This window comes from Olea europaea, chromosome 9 (assembly GCF_002742605.1).
Source record: "Olea europaea var. sylvestris chromosome 9, O_europaea_v1, whole genome shotgun sequence".
NCBI lineage: Eukaryota > Viridiplantae > Streptophyta > Magnoliopsida > Lamiales > Oleaceae > Olea > Olea europaea.
The window spans coordinates 8,101,638-8,121,744 of NC_036245.1; the positions used below are offsets into that span (position 1 = coordinate 8,101,638).

Here is a 20,107-nt window from a genome sequence, read left to right on the forward strand (position 1 = left end):
TGTGAATAAAAATGAGTTTTGAAAAAGAATAAGTTAACTTTGAAATGGGTTTCAAACAATGACGTAACTCAATTACACAACTTGACAAAGTAGCTCAAAGAATAACAATTTGTTTCATCTAAAGTCAAGCGAACAGTCTAATTTCAATTGTAACGTTTAGTAAAATGAGACATCATATTGTAGTAGACATTAGTCCTCTTATCCTCTTAATAAAATTAATATTTTTTTTAAAAAAAGTTAATATTTTATAATTGAACTTCAAAACTTAGTACCATCGATTCACTCCAATATCGCTTTCCAAAGAAAAATGAGGTGTTATGATTGAAGTATCAATGTCAATCATGTAACTTGTGGCTACATTTGGCTTGGTTTTTGACAAGGGCCATGTTCAATTCAAGCCTCTACTTTGCCTCCGGTTGGGTCCCTAACCACTTCTACCACAAGTCTTTGACTAATAATTTCTTCACCCTCAACTCCAATCGTTTTCTGCCTCAAATACTTTCGTGGCTCTTATTGGAATCGCATGAGGGCCACATATAACATGTAGACAAATATTCTCACTAACTTTTTGTCAAGACTTTTGAAATTTCAAAATATTGATACTTGATAATGTATGAAACTTATTTATGGATACGAGATCGAAATGATATAAAAATAATTAAAATTAAGTTCGAAAATTCAAAAGATAAATTGATTTTGAGTATTTCGTGAACAACATAAAATATCAATTAAGAATTAGGAAATTCTTAATTGAACACCAAAATTATTGTTAAAATATGTTTTCGAGAAGTATTTATTGTAAACACTAGAAAATATCAAGAAAAAATAAACGTGTTTTGGTTTAAGAGATTGCCCCGTAGAAGGAATAGGAAAATGCCCTACATAATTTTTTAGTTATAGGGGGGTTTAATGATTCAGTTTAGCCCTTGTTGGGAGTTTAATGATTCAGTTTAGCTCTTATTTGACCCTCGTTATTTCAATTTATAATTTTAGGAATGGTATTTTTTAGAGAATGTTCGGTTGAAAAAGAAGGAAAAATTTCTCGATTACGTGTAATATTATTTTATAGAAGATTTTGTGATTGAAAATGAGAGAGAAAATTATAATTTGAAATAATGGGAAGCCAAACAGGGGCTTATAAACCTATTCTAGCTCTTGATAAGTTTTAGATGAAATGAGAATTGGAATTCTTTTTACTTCTAGGGATATCATGGTAAGAATGATAGACTCCACACGAAGTCATATGTTTACTTATTTTTCAAAATCATTTCAAATAAAAAAAAAAATGCATTTATAAAATATATACATCAAATAATACTATTATATTTCTATTTCATCAAATATATTTCATTAATACGAGGATTCCCGTAATAATATTTGAACATAATATATATGAACGAGTAACCTAAAAAATAGAGTTTTGCTGCACGTACAGAACAATTTTTTGCAGATTCTTTTCAAAATACACACAGCATAAAATGAGTAGGTTATTTTTTGAATTATTTTATTTACGAAAAATTCTACTTATATATCATTATTACACATAATGGTGTCCATAATGTGATGTGACAATCATCTGGTTGTTGATGGGCAAGTGTAAGATTTGAATTAAAAATTGGATTCAGTACCACGTGTAATTATAAATACCATTATATAGATAATTATGTACATATATCACTTCTCTTTATTTACATGCCCATGTAAGTATCTGGAAAACTTTTGTAGGAGGAAATTCGTTACACACAATTTTCCTAAAAAATACACAATGCTATTCCTTTCGTGCAACGAGCCAGTCAGAAGAAACCAGGTGTCAGATAGACATAGACTTGTACTAATTAGATTAGAGGAATGGGTCCCACGTGTTTGACATTGAAAGGTGGGCCTTATCCATCTTTGTGATATGGATCCCATGCTGGGATGGGAATTTGCTGACACGGATTCAACGAAGTTTCCATTAGGATAACTTTTGTTTAATTACCTAACAAATTATCTTTTGAAGTTCGTAATTCGTGGAAATAATTTAAATTCAACTAAAAACTTTGGATTTTATTATTTACACGTTCCGATTGACGTTGACATAATTTTGTAATGTGAATAAAATTATTCACCCCTTTATTTTTCATTATTTGTCCATTAAAATGAAAAAGATGATCGTTATTCCCAATTATTTTTATCTCTTGTGTGGGGTCCATAACGACTATATTTTTTATTCTCATTTTTACATTAATGTGTACCAAACGAAGCCTATAATTAAAAATGCGAAATCTTTGACAATTGTCTTTTGGTTTCTAATTAACTTTTGTGATCCATGAACTTTTAATATTAACTTATATCGATTTTGTTATATTTACGTCACAATTTATAAATTTATTTATCAACGGAAAATGTAACAAGATTTAATTGATTCAAAATCTCTCTCTCTTAACCACCTCATCAATTTAGAAAAGAATATGTGATGATGCACAATAAATATTTCATAACGTATATAGTCGACCAATTAAAAAAAATGCTTTTTGTACATTACCATTTAATAAATTTTTCATTCACTGTTTGAGAACTTCCAAAAATTCATTTTGAAATAATAAATTTTTCATTCACTGTTTGAGAACTTCCAAAAATTCATTTTTTCAAAATTTATTTTCAACCATATGTTTTTCAATAAAATAATATTACACGCAGATTGAAAACTTTTTCTTAATTTTTAGCCACACATTCTCAATTAATCAGTATTTAAAAATACATTCTTTAACTTAAAATGGGGGCTCAAACAAGAGCTTGGTTAATGAGATTTTAACTCAATCAAATTTTGTTACATTATCTGTCGATAAATAAATTAGTAAGTGATGATGTATATATAGTACAATCGTAAAAATATATCGACGTAATTTATTTGCACTAGTTATCATTTTCTTCGTGTATAGAGTATCTTTTGACTCATTTGGATCAAAGTTAAAATTTAAGTAGAGGTTGTTTTAATCGAAGGATTTTTTTTTTAACTAATAAAACGTAGGGTAATTATATTCGCAACACATTTTTTATTTCTTGCACTATATTTTAATTGCATTTAAGGTTCTTAATCTTTACACATTATAACATTTATGCCCCTAATAGTTTTCACGTCATTCTTATTATCAGACTTTTTATTATGTAATATATTTTTGTATTTGATAACAAATTTTATGTCCAAAAATCCATTAAAATGGGGTAAAAAACTTGTTTTTCCATCATATTTAAAAAATAATAAAAGTGTGAAAAATATTTTTACCTCATTTCAGAACATGAAAATGAAATATTTTTATATAAATCATCATAAAAAAGAGATGTATTAGTTAATTGAATGTTGAATATAAGAATTTGTTGATGAAAAGTTAAGAAAATAATTGCTAAAATAAGCAAATATTAAAGAACTTAATTGTATTAATATATAGCCCCTGTTTGATGCCCATTACCTAAAAATGAAAATGGGGGAGGGGAATAATATTTTTTAGAAAAATGAGTGGTTGAAAAAGAAGTAAAAGTTTTCGATTTACGTGTAATATTATTTTATAAAAGATTGTGTGGTTGAAAATAGGAGAGAAAAAAATGTAATGTAATTTAATGGAGATCAAATGGGGTATATCAAATAAAAATTATTATGATAATATAACCACTCAAAAATGAATATTTTGAAAAGAATGTCATTTTATTAAAAAGGGTCGTGTTAACAAAAAGTTTCCCCTAAATTCTCTCAAATATGGCATCAGTAAAGTTTATTTCACTGGATATTTTTTTATTTATATAAGAAGCATGAACATGAAAATGTAGAAATGTTTGCAAGAATGTCTCTAACAACTAGAACCAAGATCCTTCAACTCTTCACCACAAAAACGCAGCGTTCCGCTCTTGCTCGTGGATCCAGAAATGGTTTCCGGCTGGACCCGTTTAGAGAATCCGAATCTTTATCGTGTTGTTCATTCTCGAGCTCAGCTGCAAGTGCTGCGGTTGAGGCCGAAACGGCTTCACCATCTGCTGAGGTGTTGAATGGGTCGAGATTATTCGGATTGTTGAAGGAGTACGAGGATTACCGGAGGAATCTGTATGGCGGGTTGACCCATAAAGCCCTCTTTGTCGACGCAGTGGGCACTCTACTTGTTCCTTCCCAGCCCATGGCCCAGGTTCGTGTTTTCCCTCTCACACACTCAGACACACAGACATGTATATGTAAATTGTAAATTTGCGTCATACGATTTCTTTTCATATCTGATGAAAGGGCATTTTCAGATTTTCTTTTGTGATTGAGGCAATTGGCATGCATGTTGTTTTCTAGGCAAGATTCAAGATCGAATTCCTTGTTTTAGAGTTTAATTCTTTAATACTTTTTGATAATTTATAAAGTTACATTTTCTATTCTACCAGAGTGGGCTTTTCAGACTTTTTTGTTCCCAATTTCTTGTATATTTTATGGGGGGAAAGATTCAAGATCAAGTTTCTTGTTTTGGAACAAAATTATCCATTTTTTCTTCTTATCTTTCTTGATTATTTACATTTACTTTAATACCAGAATTGGCATTTATACACCCCTGTTTTATCCATGTTTATTATTTTGGCATTCTATTTTCTCTGCACATTTTTCTTTGTTGCATTGAATTACTAATTTACTACTAGAGATACTTACACATTCAACTTTCTTCTTGTAACTTCGAATTTGAAAACAATCAATTGTTTCTTTGTTTTATTTCTTCTTGTGATGTAGATTTATAGGCAAATTGGGGAAAAGTATGGAGTGGAGTATTCTGAAAGTGAGATATTGAGCAGATACAGATGGGCTTATGAGCAGCCTTGGGGTAAATCGCGCCTCAGGTGATATTTTGTTTTTAATGATTTCGAATTTGATTTTCATCTGATGCTAGCTTTCTCCCTTTTGAGGCTGCACATGATTGTGTTACTATGAAACTTTGACTTGCTCCCATTGATGGAACTGTGGCAAATTGCAACGTGCAGATTATTGCTTTTCTTGGACAATGTAAAGATGTTCCACTTATTGTTTGAGGGGCATTAGCGTCTTGCGTAAAAGCTTTTTTGCTTGTGGCATTTATGTCTAAAAAATACCATCAAACAGATTTACTAACTCTACCTTCAATGTGCTTTGTCAATCATTTAATATTCAATGCAAAGTCATTGAATTTTTCCTTGTACTTTTGTTGTTGAATAAGTTGTCGTGTATATATTGTGAAAACACTTCAAGGAATATTTTTTTCTCTCTGTTTTCCGGTTGCCCTTCTTGGGGTTCACCAGAGGCTTGCCCCAGCAATTTAGTCCATTTCATATTTTTCTTTTTTGATATATTTTAATGCCAACCTCTTGCCCTTTTGACGTCTCTCTCATTCAGGCATTTCATTTATTCGTGATTTCAAGTAGTTTCTCATGTAACAAAAAATGATGACATTATTATCACTTTTCAACAGTGGAAGTGGGAGGAAAGGAAAAAGTTACACTCCATCTATCTTTTTTCATGTATTAGTACAGTTCAACTTTGAAAATAATTTATCTTCCCAGTTCCTTCTTCCATTAGACGAGTTTGAAGAAGGAAGAGATAAGAGGGCTTAATGGAGAATGGGATCAAGATCAATAATAGAGTCCCATATCGCATAGTGCTTATGAACTGATTGAGGAGATCAAATCACATTTTTGATGAAAATTTCAAAGATCTTTTAGAGCATTTATATATTTTAACTTTCCTCTTCTTATCGAGTCTATAAAGTATTTCATTGCCTTAAAGTTTTTGTCACCCCATTGCTGAGTTTTTAACTTCAAACTGCATTAATCACAATAGCTCTCTCTAAAAAAAAATGTGTATTTGTTGCTCTTAAAGTAGTACAAGAGACGCAAATCAGACATTCTCATATCTTTTGTTTTCTTTATTTCTTTTTAATTTATTACTCAACCTTATTTAGATTTTGGGTATCCGTTGACATTATGCTTTGGCCAGTCATATCTCATGCTTTTCCTTAACAACATTGGTCCGTATAACTGATGTTGCTTCAATGGCAAAATTACAATTTTTTGGATTTCTAGTGATAAGTATTTAGGCTCTATTTGGTTTAGCTAGAAAACTTGATAAAAATTTTAGTCAAAGTCAACACATAATTTTAATCACATATTTCATGGATCCATAATTTTTATTCATTTTTAAACCACACATTTCATCAACATTTATCAAAACCTATTAAAAATCTGGTTTTTACAAAACCAAAAAGGGGCTTAGTATTGTGAAGTAGGAAAATTCTGAAGATACAACTTATTATATTGCAGATACGTGAATGACGGTAGACCATTCTGGCAATACATAGTTAGTTCCTCAACTGGCTGTTCAGATTCTCAGTACTTTGAGGAGCTGTATAACTACTATACAACTGAAAAGGTTGGCTTACTTGAGACATTTGTTAATAGCCACTTTGATCTTTCAATCTGATTGGAATTTTGTTCAAAGCGAAATAAATTATGTGGAAATGCTAGCTGGACCTTCTTTTGCCCGAGTTTACATCATCACCATTTTGATTCACATAGGCACATATAATCTCACACATCTGTATCACTTAATTCTCCAATAGGCTTGGCACCTTTGTGATCCGGACGCTGAGAAAGCTTTCCAGGCTCTTAGAACAGCCGGGGTGAAAGTTGCGGTTGTGTCGAATTTTGATACGCGCTTAAGACCACTGTTGAGGGCTTTGAAGTGCGATCATTGGTTTGATGCTGTGGCTGTGTCAGCTGAAGTAAGTGGCAATGTTTCATTTTCTTTGATTTATTTTTTCAATCTTGCAGTATATCTAGCGTAATGAGGCAAAAGGTTTCATGTAGCCAAACCCAAATTTAGCTGGATGAGGCTTAATTTATTGCTGTTGTTGTTGTAACTTTATTCACTCGCTCATTCTTGATATGCTCGTTTGGCGCAACTATCTACTCTAAAAACAGGTTGAGGCGGAGAAGCCAAATCCTACTATATTTTTGAAAGCTTGCGAGTTATTGGGAATACAACCTGAGGATGCTGTACATGTCGGGGATGATCGTAGAAATGACATATGGGGTGCCAGAGATGCAGGTTGTGATGCCTGGCTTTGGGGAGCCGATGTTACCTCCTTTAGAGAGGTATTTGAAGAATTTATGTCAAGTATTTTTCAAATCTTGGTGATATGTTCAAAAGAGAGAACATAAATCTTTATGATCCTCAAAGAGGTCGATGTTGCATTCTAGACCATGTTCTTTAACAAAAGATGTTGTGTTATACTTAGTTTTAGAACAACATATTTCAGGTTTGTAGTAATCATGTGGATTAGATATGACTAGACAGTATTAAGAAAGGAAAAAAAGCAAAAAATTTGTCTAATATGGCGTACTAAACTTACACTTGTGTGGTTGAAATTATTAATGGAACGTTTCATTGTCTATAATGCTTCCATTACTTACGCAGGTTGCTCAAAGAATCGGAGTTCAGGTCTGAATGTGGATTCGTTACACAATTTACAGCAATGCTTTTCCATTTAAAAGTTTTCTTGATATGTATCTCCGAATATTAACCTGTAAATATTATGTTTCTATGTAATCTGTACGAGAGAAACATATCCATGGTGTTAGATTAGAATAAGGAACACTGGATAAAACCCCGAGTAGCTTAGTCTTTTCTATTTCTCTTGATGAAATTCGGCCTTGGCTCATGTTTTCTTCTTTTTTATGTTTTGTAGCTGTCTCCTTAGTATGTAAGATTTCATCTACTGCTATTTAGTCGTCTGGACATATAGTTTAGTGTGGTTTGTGATAATATCATGCAATTTGGGAGATTATGAGATTGAAATTTCAGTCATAAATTTCATTTACATGATTTTAAGAGTATTGTCGTCAAGGTATTGTTTTGTGACGTAGTTTCTCACTTGGGAGTCAGAATTAATATGGGATTGTTTGGTAGTGATTATGAGAATTGACTTTTTAACCGTTAGAGAGAAAAGTGGATTCAGCATGTGAGTGAATAAGTTAAAAATGATAGCTGGAATAATGAAATAATGGTTAAAAAATTGATTTTTTGATTTGAAAAATTGCTACCAAATGGGAGCTATACATGTTTGGACTTGAAAAGTTACTAAAATCTATATTTTTCAAAGTTTAACCAAACATGCTCCTTAATGTAGGTAATGTAAGTTCTTAGCATCGGAAGGCTGCTCGATTTGAGCCAAAGACAATGGCTTGAGATCCTATCTCTTTCCTTTGACTTTCATAGTAATAAGTTCAAGCAATGGGTAGATGTATCAATATTTAGCAATGTTTACTTTGACTGAAAAAGTTGAATAGAGTTTTAAGTCAAAATCAATAATTAAATTTAACTGTACGTTTAAAGAGACTGATAAATTTTCGACGATATACTCCATCAATGTTTATCAAAATTTACCAAGAGTTTGATTTTTATTTAAAATCAAGCAAGGGCTTACTAATGCATACCAACTTTAAATTTACTTTTAATCAACTTATATATATGTGTGCGCGCGCGCAATGAAAACAAATTCTATCTCTAATTGTAAAAAAATATTTTTTTAATTAACAATTTTCTTGGAAAATAAAGCCAAATGAATACCAAAAGATAGATTTTTTTGGCTATTTTTTTGAGAAGCGAAAATAAATTTTATCCCCAATATCAGTAAATTCTATCACTTTAATTGACAGTTCTTAGTAAAACAAGTTCTGGACAATTCAATTTCCCAAAATTTATTTTATTTCCATTCAATTCTATTTTTGTAATCAAACAGACTCTTATTTTTAAAGACATGGACAATTAGTATTTAGCCCCTGCGCTTGATAGCTTTTAATTAATTAAATTTTTTTTTTACATACTCGTGTTTAATTACATAATAAAATATTCTGTACTTTAAATTCAAAATTATTCTTTACTTTTTAATCATATATTCTCCAAAAAATTACTATTTAAAATATTATTATTATTATTATTATTTTTTCCAAATAATGACCATGGAAGAGGCTTCAAATACTTCTGGATATTTCAAAGTCGCTATCGAAAGATGAAAAATGCTACTTGGACGGGCTAAAACACAGGGTGGAAGACAGGGATTTGAAAAATCTGACGTGGCATAAATTTTTTTGGAGGGAAGCTTTGCATAGTGGACCAGACCGGTTTGGATTAACCCTCATTTTTTTTATAAGGAAAAAATCTCATTTGATCCCAGTTAATCCAACTCATTTGCACAGTAGAAAAAATCTCCTTGTTCAAAATCCATAGAAAAAGCCTCAAATAATTCTGCTTTCGTTGGTGAAGAAATCGTTTTGCTCCAAATTGAAATGAAGGAGTCCATTGGAAAACCATCTTGGGTTTTTCCTTTTATCTTCTGCATTTTGACGTTTGGATCTTTACAAGATTATTCGTTATGCTTTGTTATTTTGAAGGATCAATGTTCAGTGCTTTAATGATTTCAGAAGTTCGCAGACAAATATAATAAAGAGAAATTCTGCAGTTTTATTTCTTTTCACTCTCCATCGTTTAGAGGAATAATTTTTGCGTCTATTTTGAGAATTGATTTTGGGAGCCTGGAAAATGAGTTACTTCTCATGTAACAGATTTAGCAACTATGGATAACTCACCATCGAATACATGTGCAAGAGATGCAGCTGGAACTTCAGTTAGACAGTTAGAATAGTTGGAGTTAGTATGATCTAGTCCACGGGCCAATTGTGTATAGTTAATACAACTGGAGTTAGTTAGAATTTGTTGAGAAGCTGCTGAATAATTCAAGTCATTTGTCTATTTATATACAGCACAATGTAATGTACATTCAACTTTTTGGAATACAATTGAGTTCTTCTTCCTTCTTCAATTTTGTTTAATATCATGTTTTTTTCCAGTAAGAAACCAAGCAGCAATGCAGACATACTAATAGCTGAGGTCAAAGGTATCAGTACTTCCGACAAACGTAGGGGTGGGCGCGGGTCGGTTCGATTCGGTTCTCTTTAGAACCGAACCGAACCAAACTTTTCGGGTCTCTAGTAAATGGAACCGTCGGGTCCAAATATAATTATGGAACCGTTCGGGTTCGGTTCTATTCGGTTCGGTTCGGATCGGTTCGGTTCTGTATTATAATTAAATTTTTTAACATTTATAACAACGTTATATAAATACGACTAATGATACATTCAATAGTTTTGGAATGTCAGAGATTAGTAAACTATTTTGTTCAAATGATCGCTACGATCAAAGTTTCAGTCGGGGAAACTCACGGCTTCGATCGGAGGTCAGAGTGTCGGCCGACGATTGTATAGGTTTTGGAATATTAGATAGGCTGCGAGAGTCGAGACAACGTTATGCACTTTATTGTAGGTGTTTAGGGTTATTTAGTATATTTTATCTTGTTTGGCTAAGAAATGAAATAATAAAATGAGTAATTGGGCCAAAAATTAAAAAATTAGAAATGAAACAAATTATTGGGCCAAAAATTTGGATTTAGAAATCATTAATTTGTTAATTTGTTTAGAAAAAATTAAAATTAAAATAATTTGATTTACTCAATATAAAAAAAATAGAAAGATTCGGTTCTTATTCGGTTCTTCGGTTCTAGGTCTAGAACCGAGAACCGAACCGTACCCGTCGGTTCTCAATTTAGATACCCGTTCGGGTATTTAATTTGACAAGAACCGTTGGGTTCGGATCGGTTCGGTTCGAGTTCGGTTCGGTCGGTTCGGTTCGGGAGATTTGCCCAGCCCTAGACAAACGTACGTGAGCTGCACTTCAGTGGCGGGTTTTTGCGGCTCAATTATACGGTTCGAATAAGTGTGAAGAAGAGTGAAGATCAATTTTTTAGGGGCTTTGAGGAACCTAAGAAAATCACACTTTGGCTGAGACCGAACAGCAACCCGACGACAACATTTTGGTTTATTTTGTGATAGTAGATGTATTTTATTTGTTTCATTCACTTCTTCAGTTTTATTAAGATCACTTCAGGCTGCTACTAAATGCATTTTATGCCTTCGGGAAATGGAACTTCAGTGAGAAATGCAAATAATTAAGGGAAAATTGCAGCCGAGGTACCAAACCTTTCGTTTATTAGCAGACTTTGTCTAAACCTTCATTTTGTGCCAGTGAAGGTCCCAAACCTTTCATAAATATGCAGCCGAAGTCCAGATGGATGGAAACCGTCCATTTGACCGTTAATTGACTAAGAAAAGTAAATGTTGACCTATTTTGACTAAATTGGAAAGGATAAAATGGTAACTTGATAATTACCATATTAAATAAATTGAAAAAAAAATCAAAAAATAAAGAAAAAATCAAAAAAGAAATAATCTTTGCATATATATAGCTGAGCGTATATAGAATAATACACGATGGCGCCAAAGGAGAAAGCAGTGGCGGCGGAGAAAGTGGGTGGTGGGATAAAAGAGGTGCATTTTCGTGGGGTGAGGAAAAGACCTTGGGGAAAATGCGACGGAAATAAGGGATCCTGGGAAAAAGAGCCGTGTCTGGCTGGGAACCTTTGACACAGCGGAGGAGGCCGCCAGAGCCTACGACAACGCCGCTAGGCAATTCCGCGATGCCAAGGCAAAGACAAATTTCTCATCTCCGGATCTGAACATGAATGCTGAGAATCTCAAGAAAAGCAAGGATCTTTATGGGAGCAAGGGGAATATCCAAAGCCGGAGTCCCAGCCAGAGCAGCACTATCGAATCAGAATAAATAAAAGGGAAAATTGGACAAGAATCGGGCTTTTGGGTGGGATGGAGGTGGAGGTGGAAGCGAGAGCAGGGGTGTGGTGTTTAGTTGGAGAAAGAAGGTTGGAGTGGGAGATGGTGGTGGCCCGTAGATGGCGGACGGCACCACTGACGATGGCCTGTTGCAATTTGGATTGTTGGGGGGGGGGGGGGAGAAGATGATGCCCACATTTTCTTTCTTTCATTTTCTTTTATTTATGGTTTATCTATTTAACTTATTTAATTAATGGGATAATATTCAAGTTACTATTTTGCCCTTACTAATATGGTCAAAATTGGAATCAAAGTCAGTTCTTTGATCAACTAACGGTGAAATGGATGGATTCCATCCATCTGGACTTCGGCTGCATATTTATGAAAGTTTTGGGATCTTCGTTGGCACAAAATGAAGGTTTGGGCAAAGTCTGCTAATAAATGAAAGATTTGGTACCGCTGCTACAATTTTCCCAATAATTAAATTACAATAAGCAATTGACATTGATAACATCGAGTAGCATGTTTTTTATGTTTGAAGATGACACAGGCTTTGACACATATTATTACATTACATTGAGTTTTTGCCCTATATAAGTCATATATGGGGCAACTAAATGCAAGAGAGAATTCCAATACAAAACCATCTTGTGCTGCTCCTCTTGTGCTCTTTTGCAATCTTAAGGCTTTTAGTCCCATCACTCACATACTCGAACACATTTGTAACATAGTGTTTGATATCATCCATTTGCTCACCTTGTGCCTCAACCATTACTGCCATGTCAAGAAACATCTAGTGAAGCTCCAGTAGACTCTTCTCTATTTCCTTGGCCGCGTCATGATGTTCTTGGATCTCCACCCCCATTTCTACTTTCTAGCACCTTCCCTTGCCGTGCTCCTAGAAACATTATAGTCGTTACATCAAGAAAGTTAATATAAATGTTGGCAATTAGTCTAAAATTGAGATCGAAAGTTTGAAAATTGAGGAAATTATTTAGGAAAGATCAAGTTGGAGAGATTATCTATGACAAAAATGTAGAGCTAAATACCTGTATGGCTTTAGACAGAAATTTCTCGCCACTGCGGTCTGCTATGGCTTCACGTTCGATGAACCGGAGATGGAAGGAAACAGGGATTTTGACCTTTTGATTTCTGAGGTTTTAAAGGTGGGAGACACAATTTTTTTCTTTACCAATTTCTCCCACTTCTACTCAGATGGCGACCTATTTGGTTGGTCTGCTATGGCGCCACATTCGGTGAACGTGCAGCATGATGACAGAGATGAAGGGCTTGGATTTAGATTTTGGGTCTCCTTCCGGTTCGACTTTGGGAGAGAGAAGCTGAAATACAGGGTTTTCATTTATCAACCTTCTTTTTTCATTTTTTTTTTCCTTTTTTATATTTCTTATGCCATGTCAGATTTTTCAAATGCCTGTTTTCTACCCTGTATTTCAGCCTGTCCGTGTAGCCCCATTGATTGAAAGATAGACTTTGTAGAGAAAAATGGCACAAGCACTCTATATTGATGCGCCTAAACTCGGTGAAAGTCGCGTGTGTATATTAAACGCGACTATAGTTCAAAAAACAAACGTTGGATGGCAGGGGTGGTGTGGGCTTTATAAAGGCGGGAAAATAAAATACCCTTCTTCTCCTTCATTTTCTCTCTCTCTCCCCAGAAGGCTTGAGCACGCAGAGATACTGAGAAAATGGAGAGAATACACGTTTCTGTCAGAGCGAGGCCACTCTCTTCGGAGGACGCAAAGGCAAGTCCATGGTGCATTTCTGGAAATTCCATTTTCATCCCTAATCAGCCTTCCAAATTCGATTTTGGTATTATTTTCTTTCTTTCTTCCTTTACACCGATATTATAATATTGCGTACTTGACACCACTATAGCTCCTGCTTCAGTGGTCGTACTGATACCTATGTTTTCATGGGACTCAGTGCGTACAAGCTTTTTTAGTTTCAATTCGCTTTTAGCTTAGGCGGCGCAACTTTTGATAAAAATTGAAGATTTAGATTCGCTGTTTTTAAGTCTTTTGCTTGTTAATTAGATCGGATTTTTGAGGAGGAATGTAGAACAGCTGATGTATACAAATCTCGAACCAGAGATATAGTTGCTGCGGCAGTTCGTGGCTTTAATGGTATGAGATAAGTTTTGTTAAGTTGACTTATGTGCTGCACGGTAATTATAATCTGGGCATTTTGATTTTTTTAAAATCCTTTTTGAGTTATTTTTATTTGGATAATTACATAAAAACATTAATAGGATTTCGGCCTTTAGAAGGATAAATGGCTGATAAAGTTCCAATACTTTTAACTGACACAAAAAGGGTGACCAAAAGAATGAAATGTATGAATCTGAATCTAAACCTTACAGGAGGAACTTCACACACACACACACACATGTATGTATATTTGGCAATGATTATAGATTTTAGAAATACATCAATGACATCTAGTTTCAAAGACCATCTCAAATAGGTGAGTATGAACTTTTGAACTATTATTCCCAGGTCTTAACTCAATAAAAATTTGAGCAAGAGCATGATTTTTGTGTAATTTGAGCATTACCTTTTTAAATTGTTGCCTGCTGCACATTAGCCACATTGCCTTTTCATATAGATCACATCAAAATAGGATTCAAAATGGAATCTATTCCAAACATATATGCCATAGTTCCTTACTTCGACAGGGTACGAATATCTATATTAGTCAAGTACTTTTGTGAACCTTTGTATATAATGTAACCTATTTGTGCGGGTTACTTGACCTGAGCAAAATCTTGGCTTATATTAACTCATAGTTATTAGATTCCAGGCCTGATCAAATTAATTACTTTAATCTAAAAGCTTGTGATAAAGTGCATGATTAACATAATATAGTTTATTAACTAATAATGAGTAACCATAATTTAGCAACATTATTTGATCATACTATTGTCACCAATAGATGCTTTAATAAAGATTATTTGTTTTTACATCATTTATACTTTTGTTAAAGTCAAATGATCACAGTAGTTAGTCTATACAATCAAAGCAAAACAAGGCTCATATTTCCAATGACTTGCTTATTGCTACTCATATTTCCAATGACTTGCTTATTGCTACTCATATTTCCAATGACTTGCTTATTGCTATGTTTTTCCTTCTCTCGAACTTTTTCCTTCACTCTACATATCATGACCATAGACATACATAATCTTGTGTACTCATCTATCTCACCACTTGGTCTCTTTAGGGACTGTTTTTGCATATGGACAAACAAGTAGTGGCAAAACGCACACAATGCGAGGTTCAGCATCAGAGCCTGGAGTTATTCCACTTGCTGTGTATGATCTCTTTAACATTATACACGAGGTACTTATTTCATTAACCCCTTTACCTTTTGCAATTGTCTTTATAACTTATTGACTGCATAAATTTTCTATTCATTTGACAAAACTAGCTCATTAGGTCCAATCTCCTAAAGCTTTCATTATTGCTAAAGCAACGGGACAGTTACACACATGAAATATAGATTATAAAAGGCCATTGTGTTGGGAAATCGAGTTCATTTATTAATTCATGTGGTAAACCACATGGCTTTGAGACTTAACATCACAATCAATGTGGAGTACTGGGCAAGTTGAACACATAAGGATGGGGATGCACTTATATATTCTAATCTTATGAAAGTCTTTTGGTAACCATAGGTTGTCTCGCGTTATATCGGTTAACTAGTAAACTTTGGTCTTATTGCAACAAATGAACCAGTTGTTTTATTTAGACTTGTTATTGGATTTAACTGATACTCTTTGATTGTAATTTCTCACTTCTAGGAAATGGATCGGGAGTTTCTTTTACGCATGTCTTACATGGAGATCTACAATGAGGAGATAAATGATTTGTTAGCTCCTGAGCATCGGAAATTGCAAATTCATGAAAGTATCGATGTATTAGTTTGCTTTTTCCACCTATATGACTACTTTCATCGTGCAGATAAGTACTAATCGTCAGCGTCTCACATTCTTTTTGTTTTTCTAAAACATGAAGCGAGGGATTTTTGTTGCCGGTTTAAGAGAAGAAATTGTGGCGTCTCCTGATCAAGTTCTTGAACTCATGGAATTTGGGGAATGTAAGTTCTCCTTTTATTTATCTAAATGTACTGACAGTTCTTACTTTTTAAAGTTCCCATTCTCGAAGGAATGCTCAGAATCTAATTGTATCTACTATTATCCATAATGAATCAAGTTCCTTTTGATTCCCTTTCGTCTGTAAATTTGAAAAGGGGAAACTTAAATGAAACCCACCCTCATCCTCATCTTAGTCTTACGTAGTCAATTATTCAAGCGGTGGATAACAAATTAAACTCTTTTGCTTTCTGTTATTGATTTTACAGCTCATCGTCATATTGGGGAGACAAATATGAATGTATACAGCAGTAGGTCGCACACGATATTCCGCATGGTAGGTTTATAATTCTTATACAATTCATGAATCTGTCAATTTTGCTAATGAAAATTTGTAAATATAGATTATTGAGAGTAGAGAGAAAACTGATGATGCAGAAGCAGACTTGTCATGTGATGCAGTTCGTGTCTCTGTCTTGGTATGCAGTTCTTAGTCCTCTCTTTGTTTCTTCATCTCCTAAATTATTATATTTAATCGCTTTTTCAAGGGAATAAATAATCATGTTTTTGGCTTTGCTGTTATCTTAGACTTGGTAATCTAAAGTCTCTTCTAAGGTAAAAGCTTATTTACGGACATTGAAAATTAAAAATAATGATTTAGTACATGAACGTCTCTCATAGGGGATTTTTGTTGTGACTATCAAAAAACACCCACATCTTTTATTTCATTCCCCATCTTCCAGGGTATAGCTGATAGCATTTGTGAAATCCTGAGTTCTCCAGCTTGTCTATGTTTCTAATGGATTTATCTCACCCTTTTTGTTGGGGTTTAAAAATGCTGAAGAGGCTGAAATGTTATGGTCTTGTCCTGATGGCCATAACTTCTAAATGGTTTGGGAGGAATACTAGGATTTCTTAGATTATAATTATAATCTCATTGCTTATAGGATAGAGTTCTGTTTTGTCATCTTCGAGGGCCAAAGCTGTGGGACTGTTTGCTGATTTACAATTCTAAGATGTGCAATGTAGTTTGAAGGAATTTTTTATTTTTTACTTTGGGATGCAGTGGCGTTTATGTCATTTTTATGTGCAAGTGTTTTGCGATTATGCGCTGGTTTAGCTTTATTGCACATGCAACTTTTTGAGCGATTTATTTGTGTAGTTATTTCTTCTTACTTTTTCTTTCTCCTCGTCCTTTAGTTTTGTAATTTTTCTCTCCATCTAAATTCTCCTCTTTTAAATAAAGAAAAGTTTTCTGATCTTTTTGTCCCCTTGTTGTTCCGTCAACCCATACAGAACTTGGTGGATCTTGCTGGTTCAGAGCGTGCTGCAAAGACTGGAGCAGAAGGCGTTCGCCTGAAAGAGGGCTCCCATATCAACAAAAGCCTAATGACACTAGGAACTGTTATAAAGAAACTAAGTGAAGGCACTGAGAGCCAAGGGTGGGTTTGAATTGTTTCTGAAATCAGTTTTTTGAACATATTAATGTTCTTAAGCATCATGTGAATACTGCAGGGGTCATGTCCCGTATCGAGACAGCAAACTCACACGTATTTTGCAACCTGCATTGGGCGGGAATGCAAATACTGCTATCATATGCAATATTACACTAGCACAGGTGAATTTCATGAGCATGGGGTGCAAATTTGTACCTCTTGAATTTATTTATTGTTTTACGTGTAATTATTTATTTTTTGTCTTGTCTCTTCCCCGCCACAATTTATGAAGAAGCAGTGGAAGGATGAATATCTACAGCTGACTAGGGCTTTTTGCTCTGCAGATACATGCTGATGAGACTAAAAGCAGTCTTCAATTTGCAAGCAGAGCATTGCAAGTGACGAATTGTGCTCATGTAAATGAGGTAATTCCCATTTCCCTTGACTGATATTCTCCATGCAGTTGAAATTTCATGGTTATGATTTCAATTTTTCAGAAATTGATTATCACATGACTAATTATCTTGCATTATTGTAACGGCAGATATTGACTGATGCTGCTTTGCTAAAGCGTCAGAAAAAGGAGATTGAGGAACTGCGTGCTAAATTACAGGTTGGTATAGGTTTTCATGTGAACTCATGCCCATGAAACTAGGAGCAGTTCTATTAGAGTACCAAGATAACTTGACAGTTTGCACTCGTTTGTATTTGAAGGGTTTACACTCTGAACATCTAGAAGAGGAAATCTTGAATCTGCGGAATACATTGCTAAAGGTTTGCAATGAAGATTTCTTATGTTACTGTATTAAGGTATGTATTAAAGTTAACGAGTCTTAATTATTGTCAGAGTGAGTTGGAAAGAGAGAGAATGGCCTTAGAGCTGGAAGAGGAAAAGAAAGCTCAGGCTGAAAGGGAGAAGAGGTTGCAAGAACAGGCCAAGAAAATAGAGAACTTGAGTTCAATGGTATTCTGCACTAATAGGGATGAGATCCGTGAAGTCAACAAGAAGGTATGATATTTTATGCATTCTTCATGATGTGTGCATTTCTGAACACGAGTTGAAGTACGTTAAGTTGTAATTCTGTGTCTTTAGAACCCCTGTTTTTACTGATGATTTATACTCACTAAATCTACCTAATCTATCTTCAACTACTGAATAATGTAACTAGAAGTTCAGCATTCTGTAAAAGGTGGAAGCAATAAGAAAATGAATTTAATGATGTGCTCCTTTACTTTATATTTTTTTTCAATCTGTAATTCTCTATAACAAAAGCTAGCTGCAATCGATCCTGATGTTATATATGTTTATGTAGTCTGTCCTACCATGTCCTCATAGATCCAATTCCTTCATAATTTTAAGCAGGACCTCTAATATGTATCTTCATTCTTTACCACTTTAATGTACATGCTTACAATCTAAGAATAGATGTTGTATCACAAAAGCTAGCTGGAATCGATCCTGATGTTATATATGTTTATGTAGTCTGTCCTGCCATGTCGTCATAGATCCAATTGCTTCATAATTTTAAGCAGGACCTCTAATATGTATCTTCATTCTTTACCACTTTAATGTAAATGCTTACAATCTAAGAATAGATGTTGGTACCAGTTTTGGTTACAAGTTAGAGCCGTGTATCACTCAAACATCTTTGTTCTTCGTGATTCGTTCCCATTAGTGTCTGCATTCTAAATAAATTTTTGATAATGCAAGTAATTATTTCAACATAGAGTAATGTAAGCCTAACATCTATGTAAATATTTGAAGCATTATATTGGCTGTACCTTTCCTGATTATGCTTTTTCAATCCTTAGTATGTTCCTCAGGGCTTTCAAGTTTTGATTTTTGTTGTCTAGAATTTATTATACGTTTATAATGAATTAGTGTAGAGCTAAAAGAATTGCATCTGCACTTTCTTTCTTAAGCTATCAGTGTTAATGTGTAGTTTGTTCCGCCAATACTCTTTTTCGTGCGATTTGACATTCCACACAATAATTTTACGTGGTTACCTACTTTCTCCCTCTTTGTTGTTCTTTCATTTTACTTTTCCTATTGTAGGGAAAACGGCGTGATACGTGGTGCCCCGGAAAGCTTGCTAGTGAGAATATAAAGGAGGTAAAATTCATGTTTCCAGTGCTAGAAAATGCTGCCTTTTCAAAGATTGTTGATTATGTGCTGGTGCGTAGAAACCAAACTAAAGGAGCACTTTGGATTTGAAACTTCTTATCTCTCTCTCTCTCTCTCTTTTTTTTTTAAAGCGATTGGGTCTTGCAGTTCTTATAACTTTCAGCAGGTTGTATGTTTTCTGTATGAGAATCACAAGTTGATTATTTTTGAATACGTGTAGTGTACTTGCTGCATTCATTTTTCTGAACATCCTATAACTGCTTTAGTGATCATGACCATTGAGTAACATACTTGGTGCTTTAGTTGCACTCTACAGTCAAAGAGATGCCTTCCGTTGTGAAGTCAACAAGAGCAAATTGCAGAGCTGGGCCTCTTCTTCCCTTTGAAGAGTTAGTTAATGAAGTAAGCATGGTTGACTCTAGCAAGCAGGAAGCAGATTGTGAGAAAAATGTGTCGGAAGATTGCACCCTTCCTGATCCACGGGCTTTGCTGCATGTTACCAGCAGGAGAAAGGCTCCATCCAGAAAGAGAAGTTTACAAATGGTTCATATCATATTTCTACCTCTTTTATCTCTACATTTTATATGTATTTTGAGACTGACTAGTTTTTTATCTCGCAGGAGAATAATGAATTGGCAGAATTGCAAACAGAATATGAAAATTTGCTGTTAAAGTTTGAAACTCATGTTAGTTTTTCCTACTCCTATGTTTCAATGACAGTTG

At 34.1% G+C, this 20,107-nt stretch overlaps 2 protein-coding genes and 1 pseudogene across 2 annotated transcripts in view; all 3 read left to right on the forward strand.

Moving 5' to 3' along the window:
• The first annotated feature begins 3,740 nt into the window (after positions 1–3,740).
• On the forward strand, positions 3,741–7,828 carry LOC111399549 (N-acylneuraminate-9-phosphatase-like). Its single transcript, XM_023026933.1, has 6 exons — positions 3,741–4,154; positions 4,733–4,839; positions 6,292–6,400; positions 6,591–6,752; positions 6,952–7,125; positions 7,448–7,828. Exons 1-6 carry the CDS (start codon positions 3,807–3,809, stop codon positions 7,475–7,477), a joined length of 930 nt encoding a protein of 309 aa, XP_022882701.1. The 5' UTR covers positions 3,741–3,806; the 3' UTR covers positions 7,478–7,828.
• A 3,498-nt stretch (positions 7,829–11,326) lies between these two features.
• LOC111399891 lies at positions 11,327–11,704 on the forward strand (annotated as a pseudogene).
• A 1,057-nt stretch (positions 11,705–12,761) lies between these two features.
• LOC111399892 (kinesin-like protein KIN-7O) overlaps positions 12,762–20,107 on the forward strand; it is a 16,992-nt gene continuing 9,646 nt past the window's right edge. Inside the window, exons 1-16 of the mRNA XM_023027376.1 lie at positions 12,762–13,542; positions 13,767–13,856; positions 14,953–15,071; positions 15,533–15,646; positions 15,747–15,828; positions 16,093–16,160; positions 16,228–16,302; positions 17,120–17,265; positions 17,339–17,441; positions 17,604–17,684; positions 17,804–17,872; positions 17,974–18,033; positions 18,107–18,268; positions 19,316–19,372; positions 19,688–19,927; positions 20,005–20,070. Of these exons, the coding sequence (XP_022883144.1) occupies positions 13,419–13,542; positions 13,767–13,856; positions 14,953–15,071; positions 15,533–15,646; positions 15,747–15,828; positions 16,093–16,160; positions 16,228–16,302; positions 17,120–17,265; positions 17,339–17,441; positions 17,604–17,684; positions 17,804–17,872; positions 17,974–18,033; positions 18,107–18,268; positions 19,316–19,372; positions 19,688–19,927; positions 20,005–20,070 (1,656 nt within the window). The 5' untranslated portion in view covers positions 12,762–13,418. The remainder of the gene's footprint in view (positions 13,543–13,766; positions 13,857–14,952; positions 15,072–15,532; positions 15,647–15,746; positions 15,829–16,092; positions 16,161–16,227; positions 16,303–17,119; positions 17,266–17,338; positions 17,442–17,603; positions 17,685–17,803; positions 17,873–17,973; positions 18,034–18,106; positions 18,269–19,315; positions 19,373–19,687; positions 19,928–20,004; positions 20,071–20,107) is intronic.

Bases quoted from the DNA above. Each gene is read 5' to 3' on its own strand.
- LOC111399549 (XM_023026933.1), top strand. From the start codon at position 3,807: ATGTTTGCAAGAATGTCTCTAACAACTAGAACCAAGATCCTTCAACTC. The intron at 4,155-4,732 runs GTTCGTGTTTTC...CTTGTGATGTAG, and splicing joins CTTCCCAGCCCATGGCCCAG to ATTTATAGGCAAATTGGGGA. The intron at 6,401-6,590 runs GTTGGCTTACTT...ATTCTCCAATAG, and splicing joins ACTACTATACAACTGAAAAG to GCTTGGCACCTTTGTGATCC.